The sequence below is a fragment of the Megascapheus bottae genome, chromosome 13 (genome assembly GCF_031878675.1).
Source record: "Megascapheus bottae isolate mThoBot1 chromosome 13, mThoBot2.hap1, whole genome shotgun sequence".
Lineage (NCBI taxonomy): Eukaryota > Metazoa > Chordata > Mammalia > Rodentia > Geomyidae > Megascapheus > Megascapheus bottae.
The window spans coordinates 31,279,078-31,294,406 of record NC_143521.1 but is presented as its reverse complement, the minus strand read 5'-3'; the positions used below and the strand labels follow the sequence as shown (position 1 = coordinate 31,294,406).

Below are 15,329 nucleotides of genomic sequence, written 5' to 3'. Positions count from 1 at the left end.
CGCCTTGAGCAATATAGCTCAGAGATAGTGCCTAGACTCTGAGTTCAAGCCCCACCACTGACGAGGCCCTCAAAACAGACATATAAAAGCCATTTCATTCATATGTATACTTACTAAATAAACAATATTAAAGAACCATCAAAGATGCAAGTTTTATTAACAAAGGTTCTCCCCTAGAGAGCCTTTGCACATATACACAACTATACGACCAATCGAGGGCCTCCACTCTGAGAACCTCTCTCATAGACAAGGAAACCTGGCCTCTGCCCTGCTCAGGGCACTTCACTGGTAGTAACTGTTCCATCTCCTTAGTGACCCTGGTAGTCGAGAAACAGTGATCTGCTGCTCATCTTGAGCCAGGTTCTGGGTTATGTTCAGGCTCTTTGTCCTTGCCATACAGTGCTCTGCAGCTGCGGAAGAGGCCATATATATTAAGCATCTGATAACTAATTATAAAAGATATTTTGGGAAATAGTGGCTTCAACCTACTTAGGCAGCGCAAGTGTGGAGAGGTGTGACAGAGGGTGTTGAGGCTCACACCTTCTCCGGGTGGGAGTTTCCTCTGCTGGGAGCTGTGAAGGTCTCTGGGGCCTCAGAAGGGACTCACTTTCTGTCATCTGGGGTTCTTCCTTCACGGCTGTTTCTCCCACATGCACATCATCATCAATTGTGCCATCATCACTCCCTACCAGGCTTCCTGGAGGCATGTGGTATAAATAGGTAGGTAAGTGCAATCTCTGCTCTGCTTGGGAAGCTGGGGACATCAAGTCCTCTTCTGGAGACCCCACAGGTCTGCCATGGCCTGCCACACAGCCTCTCCTCCCCAGCCTCTGAGGATAGGCTCTGGCCTATCCTCAGGTAGCTTATCCAGGTGCCAGCTCATCCTCTTGGCTAGGGGCTGAGGACAATACCTGTATCTCAGTTTCTTCCCAACAATCATCACTTTTTTTTCCCTTTTCTCCCTTACCTCTGTGACTCTGTGGTGGGCACAATAATGACTTCTAAAGATATCCACCTTCCTAAACTTCAGACTCTTCCATGGCAAAAAGGGATTCTAAAGCCAAGGCCTCATGAAGCCATCTAGCTCATCCAGGTGGGCCCAAAGTTATCACCTGGTCCTTATAAGAGGGAAGCAGGAGAGTCCTGGTCCCACAGCAGCCGAGAGAAAAGTCAGACAATGCAACATGGTTGGTTTTGAACATAGCCACGAGCCAAAGAAGGCAGGTAGCATCTAGAAGCTGGAAAGAGCATGGAAAGGGGCCCATAAGAATACAGTCCTACCCACTCTCTCCACTCCTCTTTAACATAGTATTAGAATTCCTAGCCAATGCAATAAGGCAAGAAGCAAGCATAAAGGGGATCCAAATAGGGAAAGAGGAAGTAAAACTTTCCCTCTTTGCAGATGATCCTGTATTTAAAGAATCCTATAGACTCTACTCCCAAGCTCCTTGAGATGATTCAAAACTTTGGAAGGGTAGCAGGGTATAAAATTAACCCTCAAAAAATCAATTGCCTTCCTCTACACCAACAGTGAGAGGAATGAGGCAACAATCAGGAAAGCAACTCCTTTTGCAATAGCCTCAAAGAAAATAAAGTACCTAGGAATTACCTTAACTAAGAATGTAAAGGACTTTTTTGATGAAAACTTTAAAACCCTGAAAAAGGAAATTAAAGCAGAACTGAGGAAATGGAAAAACCTCCCATGCTCCTGGATTGGAAGAATCAATATCGTGAAAATGACAATCTTGCCAAGGGCTATCTACAAATTCAACGCAATATCCATCAATATCCCAATGTCATTCTTTAAAGAAATAGAAGAGGCAATGCAAAATTTCATATGGAATAATAAAAGACCCCGTATAGCAAAAACACTTCTTAGCAGAAAGAACAGCACAGGAGGAATTTCAATACCAAACTTTAGACTCTATTACAGAGCTATAATTATCAAAACAGCTTGGTACTGGCACAAGAACAGGCCTGAAGACCAATGGAATAGAACTGAAAACCAAGATATTAAACCACAGACCTATGGCCACCTAATCTTTGACAAGGGTGCCAAAAAAATAGAATGGAAGAAAGATAGCCTCTTCAACAAGTGGTGCTGGCAGAACTGGTTAAGCACCTGCAGAAAACTAAAGTTGGATCCTTCTTTGTCACCCTGTACTAGAATTAACTCCAAATGGATCAAAGACCTTGAGGTAAAAGCCGACACTCTGAAAATTTTACAAGAAGGGATAGGAGATACACTAGACCTCCTTGGCACAGGTCGAAACTTTCTTAATAAGGACCAAGAATCACAACAAATCAGAGAAAGGCTGGATAAGTGGGACTGCATTAAACTGCAGAGCTTTTGTATGGCAAAGGACATAGCTAGTAAACTAATCAGGAAGCCTACAGAGTGGGAGAAGATCTTCACCAACCATACAACGGAGAAAGGCCTCATATCTAAAATATACCAACAGCTCAAAAAATTGAATCAATCCAAAACTAATCTCCAAAGTAACAACCATCCCATTAAAAGATGGGCCAAAGACTTAAAGAGAGTCTTCTCTGAAGAAGAAACAAAAATGGCCTATAGACACATGAAGAAATGCTCAACATCTCTGGTCATAAAAGAATTGCAAATCAAAACAACTCTAAGATTCCACCTCACTCCTGTTAGAATGGGCAGGATCAGGAAAACTAATAACAACAGATGCTGGAGGGGATGTGGCCAGGAGGGATCACTACTACACTGTTGGTGGGAGTATAAACTCATTCAACCAGTATGGAAAGCAGTATGGCAGTTCCTCAAAAGACTAAACATAGAACTCCCCTATGACCCAGCAATTCCACTACTTGGCATTTACCCAATCATTCAGAAACAAAGACATATTAAATCCACCAGCACAACAATGTTCATTGCAGCACTATTTACCATAGCAAAGATATGGAACCAACCTAGATGTCCCTCAGTTGATGAGTGGATCAACAAGATGTGGTATTTGTACACAATGGAATTCTATGCTGCTGTCAGAAAGAATGATATTGCCCCATTTGTTAGGAAATGGAAAGACTTAGAAAAAATCATATTAAGTGAAGTAAGCCAGACTCAAAGGAACTTAGGCTCAATGGTTTCCCTCATTCGTCATAATCAGTAGAAACCTTGGGCTCTCCTAGCAGAGATTTGCAATAGAGCAAAACCTTGATACAAAAGGCCATATAGTAGGACGCTGAATGAAAGGATCTCTAGGATATAGAAACATAAGCCATATAATGAATGATTGTTGTTGTTAAAGTACTATGTTATCTTTTATCTCTTTTGCTGTTCCTTGGTTATCTCATGTTGTTACAGTATCTCACTTTGTTACCTGATGTATCGGATATATTTGTATTTGGTTATTTGAAATTGGATAGGGAGCGGGGGAAAACAAGATGAGAAGTGGGGGTGGGGGGAGGGAAATGGGGACCAAGGCATGTGAAAGGGTATCAATGTCTGGGAATTAATGCACCATCTATCTGGCAAATATCATGTAACCCTTCTATTAATTACAATAAAAATATATGAAAAAAAAGAAAAATAAAAAAAGAACTTTGTAGAGCCAAAAAAAAAAAAAAAAGAATACAGTCCTACCATACTTTGATACTAGTTTGGTGAACTCCTTTTTGGATTTTTAAGCTTCATCATTGTGAGATAACAATTATATGAGTTGTTTTTAAGTCAATAAGTCTGTGATTATTTGTTATATCAACAATAAGGAACTAATACAGTCCCCCTGCCCCTGCCCAAATACACAGATTGAAACACACAGGAGAATGATGTTTATAGGTAGAGCTACCAGGCCCTTTCTTCTCCCTAGATTCTGCATCTCCCCAACTCAGTATAATTCTCCTCCTCAGATCCCTCACCTCCCCAGTCTGTGTAGCATCTATCAGTGCCTCACCTTTGACCCCGAATTTACTTTCCTTCCCACAATGCCTTTCAAACTCCCAGCAGAAGTCAGAAATGCACTCCCTTTTTCTTTCTCCTTGGGCCACACCTTCCAGGGAATGGAGAAGGTGGGTCATCCCCACCTGACCCCAGCTTTAACAAATGGTCAGCTGTATTCTGAAAACCCACATTGGAAGGATCACCATCTTGAAGAGAAAACGTATCCACTGGATACTGGAAACATGTGCTCCACATCATAGCCAGACCCTTGCTTTTGATGTAGAGAATCCACAGAAGTCCCCAAACACAAAGCCTCGGATTCCTGACCTCAAGTATGTGACCTTTAAAAAACCCAGCACCTGCCTCTTGTTGTGATCACAAGAGATCCAAGATCAACCCCACATTGCAAATTTCCTCTTATTATTGGTCACTGTTGATTACACATCCTAAGTGCTCTGAGAATGCTTCATGCGGAACAGGCCCAGGGCCACTGTGAAGCTGTCCCCCCAGGAGTGCAGTGTGGGGGTGAGCTGTCATCCTGACATTAGGGTGCGGGATGTGGCCAAAATATTAGCAGAACATGTTACTCAGATGAAAGGTGTTTGCTACATTTCTTTTTTTTTTAAGGTTTAGTTTAAAACATTGTACATCTTCTCCATGAGCAGCTGAGCCTTGTTGATTCCTGTGCAGAGGAGATTCTAACAAGCGTATGTCAAATGATGAGACCCAATGAATCAATTTTATAACTAAATCAAATAGGCCAGTGATTGATAAAATTCTCTGGACACTTACTCAATAATGTTTCTTTCTATTTATTTATTTATTATTGTTTTTGCCAGTCCTGGGGCTTGACCTCAGGGCCTGAGCACAGTCGTTGGGCTTTCCTCAAAGCTAGCACTCTATCACCTGAGCCATAGCACCACTTCCGGCTTTTGTCTATGTATGTGGTACCAAGGAATTGAACCCCGGTCTTTGTGCATGTTAGGCATGCACTCTACCATTAGGCCAAACTCCCAGTCCCTTATTAGTGTTTTCCAATATGGCAAAAGGGACCAGTTTTTGAGACCGTAAGTATACATACACACAACACAACTCTCCCAAGTGCTGTTCCTTCATGTGGATTCATAGCTATCAACAATGGAGACACAATCTATCTTGAACTGGTTTCAAACCAAGGTTTCATTGTCTTTGCAAAGACAAAGCCAGAGTAACAACTGTCCCAAGAGGCACTGGGGCACAGGGATCCCCTTGCCCTTGGGAGATGCTGGAGATAGAAGGGGAATGGCCAGGAAGAAGAGAGCCACCACTGACCTTGTCTGGAAGTGATGCTGGAGGTCACAGCGCTGCAGCACCTCTGTGCAGTGGTCTGTGAAAGGGCAGGTGACTGGCAGCTTGTTGAGGAGTTTGTGCACCAGAATGCTGGACTTCTTGCAATGTTGTAGAATCACAGGCTTCCGATCCACTGGGCAGAAGTCTTTCTCTACCAGGAGGTTGGTGAGGCACAGGGCACAGTAAGTGTGGCCACAGGGAGTATCCAGAGGGTCCAGCAATGCCTGCAGGCAGATGTGGCATATGAGGTCATCGTCTACATCTTCTGCATAGGTGTAGAAGTGGTTTTCCTCCAGAGAGTGAGCTTGGCCACAAACGACACACAGGGGGTTAGGGCTGGCATCTGGGTCATCAGCAGGGGCTGACTGGTTCATGGTCACCTGGGAAACTGCTTAGCATGAAACCCAATAAAACAACAGTTCCTTGCAGGAAGTTAAGGTGTCCCAGTGGCCATCCACAAACCTGCAAGAGAACAGGAGAGCTCATGTTTATTTCATGGCATTCAGAAGAGGAATGCTGTAGTAAGCAGGCCTGAACTGCCCGCCCATGAAGACAGGGCTGTGACGCCAAAGGCCAATCTCTACCCTCAAGTGACATGATGGGACTCGGCCAAGAGAAGGAATGGTGTTTTACCACTCATCCATTGGGAGCAATATTTATGCTTACCAACCTCAAGCCGGTGTTATAAACATTACTTGGGTAATACTGTTTGAATGTCAAGGTAATTCCAAAAATGTTCAAAGAAATATTAACTTGGTAATCAAATTCAATAGATAAGTGATTTACAAAATTCTCTCTCAAGTCAAGAAAAGGAGAGAGAAACAAAACAAAGTAGCTGATACTCTGCTGCCTCTCTCCTATCTTTCTTTCACTTCTTTCTCAAGAATAACCTGTGTCATCTGAGCATTAAGCTTTTGTATTTTTCTGTGATGAGGGCACCATTTTCCTCTGTAATTCACTAGTTGTCTACTCAATCCATCATTATTGGTCAGGAGGGCTTGGAATGTACCTCCTGGGTTCAAATCCCATCACTGCTGCTATGGCTAGTGATTGCTGCCTTTGTTTTCACACCTGTAAAATGGAGTATTTTATAATAGCCTCATTCACAGGACTAATGTGAGGATCTACTATATGATGCAAACTTTTAGGCTTGTGTCTGTCATTTTTAAGTTCTTAATACACACTTGCTATTATTCTTAAATGTGTTTATGTATTCTCGCTCTGTTGGCCTGGAATCTGGAAGTGAATAGTCCTTATAAAGGGATCTTTTAGCTATGTTCTTCTTTCATTTCATATCTATATGAGATATCATAATATATTTTTCCCAATCAACATGATTGATTTATACCTAGGAAAATCTTTTGCATAGTCAGTCAACAAATACACGCCCTAACTGTGAGCTGGAGATAGAGATTCTTAAAGAGATAGACACAATATGGTTCTGTGCTCAGGTATTTCCTGGTCAGAATGGAAGACACACACAAAAGTAGATGCGTGCCCAGGAGATCAGGGTGTGAACTCTGCTACCTTTCACCATAATTCAGTGTTGTGGCCTTGACCCCCACCTCCGTGTTTGTTTCCCAAGGAAAATAGAAAGGACTTTAGCTTTCCACCAAAACAAGATTAATTCTCCATGCAAGCCACCTGTGGGAAGAGTGTAGCAGTCCTACATTTGGCACATTTTGAAGTCCAAATGAAGTCTGAGGTCATTTGCACGAACACTGCTTTATCTCTAGAAAAAAAAAATACATTGACTTTAAGCTTTCACTGAGCCATCTTGGTTGTTTACATTTGTCCTGTGTTTGGAAGCCTGGATGAACATGCTGGATGGTGGATTGAAGTAAAAATGCACTGAATGTAACATAGCTTAGAAATCACTACATTTGATTTAGCATCCGATGAAGCCACGGAAGGCAAAGAAAGTGGGTGGCAGGCGTGGAAAACTCCCCAGCTGCAACTTATCCTCAAGGCTGACAGAAGGTACTGGAAGCTCACAGGAAATGCTTTACGGGACACCAGAAATAGTTAAAAATAAACAGGAAAATGGAAATGGGCCACCCTAAAGGTTATCATGCACTTCCTAGGGGAAAGGTTCACATAGAGTAGACTAAAGCCCCAGATCTTTCTGGGTTTCTCTAGAAGAGCTTTGGCTATATTCTCTCATGTGCCCTGGTGCTACAGCTCTCACTCATGGGGAGGAGTCTGTAACAGGAAATCAGGCTGGATTCTGCAGGTCTCACTGTTAGCTTAGACCAGACTGTTACTTTTCAAATACCTGGAGTTTTCCGCAGAAATATAGAGAGACAAGGGAGGACTGTTGCCCAGTTGCTATGGTTTGGATGTGTGTTCCATGTATTAAAGGCTTGCCCCTGCTCTATCAGGGTGGAGCTACTGGCAAGTGGTAGAGCCTTTGAGAGGGGGGCCTAGAGGGAGGTCTTTAGGTCACTGAGGATTTGCCCCCACAGGGGATGGTGGGAGCCTGTCCTCTCAGCTTCTTTCTATGTTTCCTGGCTCACCAGTACCAGGGGAGGTGTTTTGTCCTGCCACTTTCTCCTGCCATGATGTAGCACCACTGCCAGGGAACCAAAATGAAGGGGTCACCTGATCTTGAACACAGAATCATGAGCCACAATAACCTTTTTCTCTCTGAAATTAATTGCCTTAGGTCTTTCATTACATTAATGCAAAGCTGACTATCAAACCAGGTTGCTACTTAGCTTTTTAAAAAAATGTAAACTAACACATATGGTAGTTATGATAGTTCCATGCATGTGTATGGCTGGTACCCAACCAATGTTTCATTGACACCCAGATTTTCCTACCATTCTGCTAAAAACAACCCAAAAGATAAAGAATTATAAGCACCAGATTGTGCAAAGTCCTCTCATGAATCTAAACTAATCAGCGAGTGCTTTGTTTTAGATGTTTGGATTTTTTGTTTGTTTGTTTGTTTTGGCCAGTCCTAGGACTTAAGCTCAGGGCCTGAGCACTGTTCTTGGGCTTTCTCAAGGCTAGAGCTCTACCACTTGAGCCACAGCATCACTTCTGGCTTTTTCTATGTATGTAGGACTGAGGATTCAAACCTGGGTCTTCATGCATGCTAGGCAAGCACTCTACCACTAAGCCAAACTCCCAGCCCTGGTGGTTGGATTTTCTTTAAGCTTTGCTTACTAACAATGTTTTGGATGCTTCCTCTGGAGTAGAGAACATAATCATATAATTTTATTTAAGCCATTAAGGAATCTTTATGGTTTTAGTTGAGCAGACAAAGAGACTGAAGTGTGGCATGTAACTAAGGCGCTGGCCACACCCTAAAGAAAACCAGCCAGGCAGGGCTGCCTAACTCTCCTTTCTGCTCTTAACCTTTCCTCCACTTCGGTTCCTACGATCTTTCCTGATTATAATCAACCAGAATCTCCATAATAGTAGTCATTCAGCATAGAAGTACTGGGACAATAAATTTTTAACTCTCTTAGGCCTTACTGCAAATAGATATATCAAAGATCTCTTAAAAAAGAAAAGTTTCCTTGAAGTGGTGGTAAAAAGAGGGGGGGGGAACACAAATGGAAGGAAACAGGTGAGCAAATACAGTCATTATATTCAATGTATATTATGTAATATCTGAGGATCAGGATGGGATTGGGGAAAATGGGGGAAGAAGAATGGAAAAGCTAACATTGATCAACATGCATTATACTCATATCTGACTTGTGGAATTGAAACCTCTTTGTACAATTACTTAAAAAAATGAATTAAGCCACACCCCAGTGGCTTATACCGATAATCCTAACTACTTAGGAGGCTGAGATCTGAGAACTATGGTTCAAAGTCAGCTTGGGCAGGGAAATCTGTGAGACTCTTTTCTCCAAATAAACACCACAAACAAAAAACAAGCAAACAAACAACAAAAACCCAGAGTAGAAATGTGGTAGAGTACTAGCCTACAGCATAAAGCTCAGGGACAGTGTCTAGGCCTTAAGTTTAAGCCTCAGGATGGGCACAAAAATAAATAAATACATTTTTCTGAAAAGAAAGAAAACATTCCTTGATTCTACTGAGCATCTCAATGCCGAACTCTATATCACCTTTTCTCCCTTCCCCTACCTGCCTTCCCTTCTCTTCTCCTCCCTTCTGCCTTCCCTCTTTCATTCTCCATTTCTAAGAGCAATTTGAATTCCTGGCACTTACCCATTTACTAACTGAATTTCTTAATGTAATATTAATGTAAATACTGTTATAATTTTTGCTTAATAATTTAAACTATAAGAAGCCTATGGGAATAAAAACATTAGGAGAGGACTGGCTGAACAAGCAGTGCTTGCTTTACAGTAAAGAACTAGGACAACCTTTAATCTCAAAATGCTTAAAAATACTATTACCATTTATCTGGCTGTTCTTCCTGTTTCTCTTATAATCTCATGGTCTGTCATGTTTTGGGAAAAACATGAGCCCTGCTAAACTGAGGAGAGGGTAAATAGGAAATTATTTTTTTCTCTTGATGGGTCTGTCACTTAGAAACTAAAATTGCCTCAGTGAGGCCCTCAGTATCCCGGGGTCTTCTGGAGAAATCAGGGGCTGCTCTAGAATGAGGGAGCAGGGAGAGTGCCCCTCTCCTTGGATGTATGTATGGGGTGAGAATCTTACACTTTCTTATGTCATGGCTTAGGACCAATCTTTACCCTGCTTTATAGTTTGGGGCAAAACCAAAGGTGATTTTTAGACATGCATGTCATCAAAGCCACCAATGTGGTCCAGAAGCACCAACAAATCTTCTGTGTGGCTGGCCATTCATCTCTGAGTCCTTTCCTAACCAAAGGTCTGGCTGTCACACGCTGGCCTGATTTTCAAACTCCAGACTTCGTGGCTGTTTCAGTCTGTTTTCTGTAGCAGTAACCACACCACAAACTAGGAAATCCAGGAGCAAGTGCATGTGACATGAATCAAGATGCATCGTACTCAGAAAGTGACATGTTGAATTGATATCCCTCCGTTCAAGTACTTAAAAAATTTTAAAAAAGAGAGAGAAGAGAAAGGTACTGAGCCAGGTCTTTTATCATTAACCCTCTTTAGAGATAATAGATAGCTTCCTTTCCTCCATTTGGAAAGCAGAGACTTCATGGCCTGTTCCATTTCAACATAAGGTGCACGTGCGTGCGTGAGTGCGTGTGTGTGTGTGTGTGTGTGTGTGTGTGTGTGTGTGTGTGTGCGTGCATACGTGCATGTGTGTGTGTGTGTGTGTGTGTGTTTGTGTGTGTACCAGTACTGTGTCATGATCTTAGAGCCTCAAGCTCTTACTTAGCTCAGGCTCAAGGCTGATAATCTACCACTTAAGCTGTATCTCTAGTTCTGGCTATTCTGGATATAAGACTCTCACAGACTTTCCTGCCCAGACTGGCTTTGAACCTTCATCCTCTGATCTTAGCCTCCTGAGTAGTTGGCATTACAGGATTGAGCCACGGGCACTGGGCTTCAATGTGAGTTTTAGAGGGACATTCAGATAACTGCGCTGGCTGACCACAATCAATTCAAGTCGGTGTGACCAAAAGCATCACTGGAGAGCTTGTGATGTCACTTGCACGGAATGGACTCAAGAATAACCTTTGGAATGCAGCCTACTAGCTGTGGAGATGGCATCAACATACAGGAGTTGCCCCATGTGCCCTAATCCTCCCTAATTCTCCTCAGTGGATCCTGGCCCTAGAAAATGGTGGTCCCTGTTTGATAGCGTTGCCAGAATAAAGGCATTAGAAAAGCAGTTGCAAACACACTATCTCTTGACATGCCATACCAATAACTTTCCTGCTATTCAAAACACCAGATTTGACCTTAAAGCATCTCTTAAATTGTTGTTTAGTGTCCTAAGGTGAAATGTAAGACTCTCAAAAAATACCAGAGCAAGCCAGGTGCTGGTGGCACATACCTATAATACTAGCTATTCAGGAATCTGAGAACTGATTAACAGGGTTCAAAACTAGCCTGGGCAGGAAAGTTTATGAGACTCTCCTCTCTAATAATCTACTAAAAATGTTGGAATTAGAGCTGTGACTCAAGTAGCATAGTGCTAGCTTTAAGCAAAAGAAGCCCGGGGCCATTGCTGAAGCCCCAGGATGGGTTGTAGTGATGGTGGGGAAATACGAGAGCAAAAATGGACTTGATGAGCATGGATTAAATAGTTCCCCTACCTAGCAATAAGAGGCCCTGAGTTCAAATTCTAGTACTGGCTGGGGGAGGGGAGGTCAAAAAACAAACAAACATGTACTGACATGATAACACAAGAAGAGTTAGAGCTCAATTAAAGAAATGATCAGAGATAATTTACTTTTTTCTATCTAAAACATGAATACTGATTAATGCTCACTGAAATTCATGAATACATGGAAAAGTTAAGTGAAAGGCAAGCAAAAGAATCCCAAGGACAGAGAGAGTGTGAGTTGGCACAGCCTGGGACTGGCTGACCAGGTGGGTCTCTGTATTTCCTTGTAGCTGACCTGGCCACCAGCCAAGTGCAAGATGACTGCAGAATTGCCAGGGAAGGCTTCACAGGTGTGCCACTTAACGTTAACGGAGGGCTGCACTGATTGAAGCTCCCGCCTGATTGTTATGCAGGTAAACGGCAGACTGAAAGGTTAATGGGGCAGGGAAACAACTTGCTTCAAATAAAAGTAAAGCAGTGCAATCTAAATCCAAGTTTCCCAAACAATTATAAAACAAATGGATCCCATGAGAGCGTTGTTTCTTGAGTACACAAGTGCCCGGTTCTCCTTGTCTGGGGCATACACCAAATGCCATAAATGATAGCAGGCTCTGGCTTGTGGTGTTTCTTTTTGCCATTTTTTTTTAAGGCAACATGGTCTTGGGACTCTCAGTCTTCCTGACTTCACAGCATATGCCACTCTGACTGGTAGTACTTCATGATTTTTTTTTTATGACAAGTGGTTCAAAATCTTTTAATCCCATCAACCAATCTTAATGTTTTCCAATGTGTTTCAGATACATAGGCTAATCCTACCTATGTCAGATGACATCTCAGGTAGCTAAAAGCATAAGATGCTGAGTTTGGGTTGGAGTATACATGGTGGAGTATAGAACAGTGGTAGAGTCCTTGTCTCACATATCCAAGGCTCTGAGTTCAATTCCTAGCACCATGAAAACAGTAAAATGATGCTTTCAAGCTTTAGATGAGACTCAGGAAATAGAGTGGTTGTTTAGGTGCTTTCAGATTGTCCCCGGGTCTGCAGTTCAGTGTACCGAGTACAGTGACAGGCAGGAGTATAGTCCTGAGTGGAAACATACCGTAGAGGAGCCAAATAGTTTAACTAACTTTGATTGATTGATTATCTTTTGGGTGGGGGGACAATTCCCAAAACTATAGCCAAAGTAAAGTAAAGTCAAAGAAAGTAAGTTTACAGTTACATTTTAGATCCTAGGTGAATTTAGTGTGGTTGAGGATATAAGTAATGTGCCATCAACTTAAAAAATACCAACTATTGGGCCGGGAGTTTGGCCTAGTGGTAGAATGCTTGCCTAGCATGCACAAAGACCTGGGTTCGATTCCTCGGTACCACATACATAGAAAAAAGCCAGAAGTGGTGCTGAGGCTCAAGTGGTAGAGCTCTAGCCTTGAGAAAGTCCAAAGACAGTGCTTAGGCCCTGAGCTCAAGCCCAGGACTGCCCCCCCCCCCACAAAATACCAACTGTGAATGAAAATACATGATTCCTCAGCTTGAAGGCTTACATGCAACCAGTAAGAATCAGGTGCATTAGTGAATACCAAGGGACACATCTGGAGGTGCCTTACTGTTTTGAATTCACAGGGTCACCTATGGGCCACAAATTGTCTCTGACCCAAGAGCTGGGGCTGGGAGAAGGGGGTGAGCATCTTATTCATGAGGTAGGGTCCACAGAGCAGGGAAGTAATGCTGAACATCTAAACCAATGGCCTCAAAGAGGGAGTAAGCAACTCATTTATGAGATCTGCATAGGTAAAGGAAAACATATAATGGGTCTTTAACGAGGCCAGAAACATTTCTGGAAACTACAGGAAAACTGAACTAATAGAGATAATGTACTACACCTGGGGCCATTAACAACACAGATATTCAGAAAGTGGAAAAGGAGGAAGTAAGAAGATTTAGAGTTTTAATGGCCAGGAAGGTCTTTTAGAAGCAAGTTAGAGAAAATCTTTGTCATTCACAATGGGAGATTTCACCTCCTTTTTCCTGGGCTGGTACATCCTCCAAACTTGGGTCTGTGGACTATCTATATTAGACAGGATATCCTTCCATTTCCAAGTCAGTCTACATGGAGAAGTGCAGGGGAACCCTGCAGACAATAAAAATTAACACGAGTGCACTGTGTTGACCAAAAGGTCTGTTCACACACAGTCAGCAGAGAATCCTGGAAAGAACTGACATCAGAGGAGAAGAATTAAAAAGGAGCTAAGCTGGTTTGCTGCCACTTCAGCAAATATAAATAGGAAACGCTCTTTCCTTTTTTTTTTTTTTCCAAGTAATTAAGTTTTAGGGAGAGAGTACATGAAGAAAGATGCTTGAATTCCCACCATTTTCCTGTTAATCCATTCTTCAGTATGTGCTCAGTCCATGCCTGGCATTCCTCTTAACCACTGTGGGAGCTCCCGTGGGGAGGTCAATTTCGTCGCCACTAAAGTTAAGTCTTGCACATAGAAGAAAACAGTTAAAACGTGGCAAGAAAATACACAATAAACGGCTGTGCGCTGGGGACTCACGCTTGTAATCCTAGCTACTCAGGAGGCTGAGATCTAAGGATTGTGGCTCAAAGCTATCCCAGGCACAAAAGTCCATAAGACTCTTCAATTAACTACCAGAAAACTGGAAGTGGCACTGTGGTTCAAGTGGTAGAGTGCTAGCCTTGAGCTGAAGAGCTCAGGGACAGCGCCTAGGCCCAGAGTTCAAGTCCCACGACCGACAACAAAAATACACAATATTGAACAATAATGAACATGGTGCTTCCAAGTTGGAACTCTAGACAAGCTTGGGAAGTGAAGGCACAAGACAGCTATGGACTATGATCCAGACAAGTTCACAGAGAAGGTAAAGGAATGGGTGGTTCTTCAGAAGGATCACAAAAGGGATGGCTTGGGGACAGGTATAAAGAAAGTGTGGGAGAAGCTGGCATTAGTGACCCAAGTGATACCTTATATTTAGAAGTTATAAGATTCTGAGTTGGGAAAGGATCTTAGATTCTCACCAAAGTGGGGAAAAGTCCTTCAACTTCTCCAAAGGAAGACCCACTGGCTTCTAACTAAAACACTTGCAGTGATGGGGTTCTCACTAATGTTTAAAAGAATAAATGCTCTATCTTTGTTTCTCTGGCCTTAGGCTCTTGTTGTGCCTTTCATTATAACACCTGACATACTTGCTCCCTCAAGACAGGACAGTCCTCATTCCCATCAAAGATAGCATTGGTGAATTCTTCCTTGTCATTTCTTTTTTTTCCCCTGTGATCCTTTCCCTTCCTGGATGGTCTAGGAAGAAGTAATGATCCACTCAGGATGCTTCCTAGGTTAAGTCCCTTTGAAACTTGGGCACTTGGAAATGAACACATAGTTAAATGCACTTGTAATTTAATTTTTTTCTACCCATGAAATCTATGGTGGCCATTATCAATTTCTTTCTTTTGTGTGTGTGTGTGTGTGTGTGTGTGTGTGTGTGTGTGTGTGTGTGTGTGTGTGTGTGATGGGACTTGAACTCTGGGCCTGGGTCACTGTTCCCGAGATCTTCAACTCAAGGCTACCACCCTTACCCCTTTCTTTCAGTGGGTCTACCCCATTTGACTGGAGAAACACGTTAGAGCTTCACAGAAGAAACCCAACTACTGTGCTTTAAACAGAGATGAAAACAATGATGGTGGTAAAGGCTGCCTGGTTCACTTCTCATTGCCTGGACTTTGCTCAATATTTTAGCTACATGTGGGGAAAAAATCTCTTTAGAAGCCTCTGGAGGAGCCTGTATAAGAGAATATCCATTAGCTGTGGAGTAGAGCAGCAAACAAGGATGCTTCCCCAGATATCTGTCCACATCGTAACACTCAGACTAGGAATATGAGATTA

General features: G+C 42.6%; 1 protein-coding gene across 1 annotated transcript in view; it reads right to left on the bottom strand.

Annotated features, from left to right (window-relative positions):
• Lnx1 (ligand of numb-protein X 1) overlaps positions 1–5,695 on the bottom strand; it is an 89,021-nt gene extending 83,326 nt beyond the window's left edge. The window contains exon 1 of the mRNA XM_090343604.1: positions 5,222–5,695. Within this exon, the coding sequence (XP_090199730.1) occupies positions 5,222–5,613 (392 nt within the window). The 5' untranslated portion in view covers positions 5,614–5,695. The remainder of the gene's footprint in view (positions 1–5,221) is intronic.
• Positions 5,696–15,329: the final 9,634 nt, after the last annotated feature.